The sequence below is a fragment of the Quercus lobata genome, chromosome 2 (assembly GCF_001633185.2).
Source record: "Quercus lobata isolate SW786 chromosome 2, ValleyOak3.0 Primary Assembly, whole genome shotgun sequence".
NCBI classification, from domain to species: domain Eukaryota; kingdom Viridiplantae; phylum Streptophyta; class Magnoliopsida; order Fagales; family Fagaceae; genus Quercus; species Quercus lobata.
Genome location: NC_044905.1, coordinates 56,376,139 through 56,380,145, shown reverse-complemented (window position 1 = coordinate 56,380,145; position 4,007 = coordinate 56,376,139). Strand labels below are relative to the sequence as shown.

At 35.8% G+C, this 4,007-nt stretch overlaps 1 protein-coding gene across 1 annotated transcript; it reads right to left on the bottom strand.

The window, feature by feature from the left end:
- Positions 1 to 435: 435 nt before the first annotated feature.
- Positions 436 to 3,634, bottom strand: LOC115975928. The gene is made up of 2 exons (XM_031096986.1): positions 3,387 to 3,634; positions 436 to 1,158 (listed from the first exon to the last, which is right to left on the bottom strand). Exons 1-2 carry the CDS (start codon positions 3,478 to 3,480, stop codon positions 488 to 490), a joined length of 765 nt encoding a protein of 254 aa, XP_030952846.1. The 5' UTR covers positions 3,481 to 3,634; the 3' UTR covers positions 436 to 487.
- Between the last annotated feature and the right edge of the window lie 373 nt (positions 3,635 to 4,007).

Genomic DNA, 4,007 nt, shown 5'->3' with positions numbered 1-4,007 from the left:
ACCAGTTGCTCTCTCTCTTTGCATGAATTTTTTTTTGATAAGTAAATTATTACTTGTGGACCAACATTAGAGAAAAACTTTCTTTTATAACTGGGTTTTGTTGTTCCGCGTTACATTGCTTGAAAAATAAATCATCTTTACCCATATGAAACCCTAGATGGGAAGAGAAGGATGCATAGAAACTGCAGAGCTGCTAGCAGCAAAATTGAAAGTAAAAGAGGTAAACTAAATTACATACCACATAAAATTGAATATACAGACATGGTTATCCGAAAAAAATCAAATAAGTCGTTACCAAATTACATACCACATAAAATTGAATATATTGTATAATTAAAAATAATCAATTGTTTAAATGGAGAACCAGTTTACACATTCACAATCACAAGTATATACAATGGCTAGCAAAAGCAAACTGTCCTAAATTGTCACCATAATAACCAAATTCCTGCAAACCACACATATAACACCTGCCCATGTCAAAAGACTAGTCTGCCTTGGCCATCTCAGTTACAGCCTCTGACTCATCTGAGACAGCGCGGCAAACAAGCATCTCCACTGGAACTTTTTTGACATCACGCTGTACTCCCATATCAGAAACCAAACGGCTGAAACAATACATGCCATAACCTACAGCTGCCAGACCACCAAAACTGGTAGTCAGAAATCGAAGTGGCGAAGAAAGGATAGCACTAGCAGCAGCAAGAATGGATGCTGCCTGCCCACTCCGGCCCACACTAATGGCAGTATACACAAGCAGGCCTGTTTTGCAGTATATTGCAAAGTCTTCACAGTTGTTCCTGAAAATATCATAGCAACCAAAACCATTCTGGAGGAGATAAGAAGCACGGTGAATAACTTCTTCAGGTGAGTCAGAAGAAGCAAGAGTGCAGGTACCTCCACGAGCTTTGGCAATAAAGAGAGCTGGGGAGACACTATACTCAAAGATGTAGAGTTCTCCTCCGGAAAGAAAACAATCCATACAGGAAGAGATGACTCCATCAAGCCTTGATTGATCACCACATCTTGGGCATGGATTATCTGACGGACGAGAAGGTGATGAGCTCACAATGATGCGGTCTAAAAAATTTCCTATTCCAATTTCCTGGCCTCCTCCCCGAGTAAAATGGATAACATTTCCCTCACCAACATATATCCCTGTTGTAAAAGAGTAGAAAGGTTGGCAAAGTCATACTACCAATCAAGTTTAAGATTCATATACAAAACCAAGAAAGATCCTCATTATATCTAATAGAGTGAATTTTTAAGAGGTTAATAAGTGAAAAAAAAAAAAAAAAAAATTTAAAGATGTAAAAGCCAAAAAATAAAAGGAATATAAACTGGCTAAGCATAATTCTATACCAGCCATTTTATTTGGTCTAATATCTGGTTTGTCCCCAACTTTCATTGAAAAATTGTCACTTGGAGACTCATGTTTTTTCTCCCAACATAATGAGGATACGCATGCAGGAGTGCCCTCAACATTTGGGAGAGGGGGGGGGGGTGTTTAAAGTGTTTGTGCTTCTTAGTATAGAATTCAAAAGCAAGCTTTTGTTTTAGAAGCTTGCAACTGCAGCAACTCTGAACTATGTTTCGTGGAACTAACTTGGAGAATATTTATCACTAAATCCTTTAGTTATTGGCCTCTGCCAGTGAAATCACCTTTTACATAGAGGCTCAGGGATGCAACAACAATACACAAGTATGAAAGAGAACCAAATCTAAGAATAGAAATCAAAATGAAAAGAATCCATAGAATTGGGTAAAGAAAAATGAGATTTAGGGGCAGAATCTTTCACCCACTCATAATTATGGGTGCTACAGCAGGTTATCATAAAAAAGGTTGCTTCTTGTACTCATTCTTTCCAAATTTTACAATACACAATCTCAAATTCTTAGTTATAGTCAATAAATGAACATGTTACTGTTTAATAGCTACGCATTATATGGCATAAGAAAAACTGACCTAAAGTCTCATGTTTTTATATAGTTATTGGGGGGAAAAAAGGAGTAATTGTCAACCTCATTAACATAAATCTCCCAGAAGAATCACTACCCTCCAATCTTATTAGTAAGAACTATTAGGTTTAAAGAAAAAAAGGGCAATGGAACATATTTTCTTGCTCCAATCATTTGTATCCCCTAGCCCAACCTCCCCATCTGTATGACACACATAAAGCCGCTGATAAAGCATAATGGGTATTTTTCTTGTAAAACCTAACTCTCTTTCTTATCAATTTCAAACATGTCAGTGTATCTGCTTACTATCAATCTTTATACTCCCCAGATTACCATTCTACATCTAATTCTTAACACAAATTATTTTGCTTGGAAAGGCATATGGGGCATTGTTCAAGCAAAGCATTATTACACCCTTTCTAATCAATTTATCAAAAAATTACAATGTCAACAAACAACAAACTGAGAAAGAGCTAGTCTTGTATATGTTGAACTCATCCCCATCAGAGTAGATATCAGTATGATGATACTGATCATTGGATATTCTAATCTACATATATTAACTTGTGATAAATTACCACTTAACCCAAAACTTGAAGCTGATAGGAAACAGTGAATTTAATTACTTAACCATTAGTCTAACACCCTCCTCACATGACCATTAGTCAAACAACTTGTAACAAGTCAACTTCAGGAAGGAGGAAAGTATCTTAGTTGTTTTTACTTGAAAGTTGAAATTACTAAAATTGTACAACGCATACATCAAGCAAACTGAAAATCAATTCTTGCTGTAGAAAACAATTTCCAAAAAAAAGGCAATCACGTTCATTCAATCAAACACAAAGAACCTTGAACTGTTAGTATAACTAGATAAAGGTAATTAAGCATTGATTAGGAATTCAACATTGAAATCAACCCCCAATAGTTCAGCTATAAGTCTATAATCCAACGAAAATATTAATTTGAGGGTCAACTCGAAGAGCCTCCAATACCCATTCAAAGATACACAACACAACAGCACTTCCAAGTGAAAAAGACAGAACACATTGAACATATAACACCCAATTGAATGGAGCCAAATAAATGTTCCTTAATCTTAAAAGAGTTATGTTTTTTGTTCTTTCCTGAAAAAAAATGGAGATTTGGGTCCCACAAGCCCAGCTTCAAAAAAATAGTAAACTAAAATCCCATCAAAATTTGTGAGGTGGGGTTGTGAACTAAAATGTCCACATGCACACAAATCAAACGGGAAAGATGAGAAAACATATAATGATGTTTGTTAGCACAAAAATAAACAAAAAGACAACAAAACTGATCCTATTATGTATATGGGTATTGAAGCAAATGCAAGAAAAATAACTACTAGATCATAGTAATGATAGAGATAGAGAGAGAACTAAAGAAGAGGAAGGAAATAGAAAAGTCACCGTGGTGGGCATAGATATAGGCGTGTCTCCAAGAGTAGATATGATCCCCAGGTTTAAGAATCTCCCTCTCGATCTTATTCGAAAGCAATCCCATTTTGCTTTGATCTTTCTTACTCTGCTCTGCTCTGCAACTGTGTATATCAAATTTGTTTGGAAAAATCAAAGAAAGAATTGAAGAGAGAGGGCCCCACTACTAGTCCCCATTTGAGAATGAAGGAGAAAGGTAGAGGAGACAAGGATAGAGAGGCAGGGAGGGAGGAGGCAGAGGGGGCAATTCTACGCTACTCGGTTGTCCAATGTAATCGCTTCCTTCGCTTCAAAGTCAAAGGACTAAAAGGATTTCCTTTTCTTTATTTATTCCACCCCAACACGTAAAAGTAAAGCTCACTTCCGCTTCTTCTTTCTTTCTTTCCTTTTTTGTTTTTGTTTTTGTTACTAATACACTTTATGCTTTTAAATTTTGATTTTCACCCCCAAAATTTAAAAGAAAATTACAAGTTAATCCTTTTAAAGTTTTCTATTCTATTGATTTGTTGTTGATAAAGCGATTGCTTACATAACTGAACGCGTATTCAACGCTAATGTTCATCAAAAAAACGTATTCAATGCTAATGTGACGTT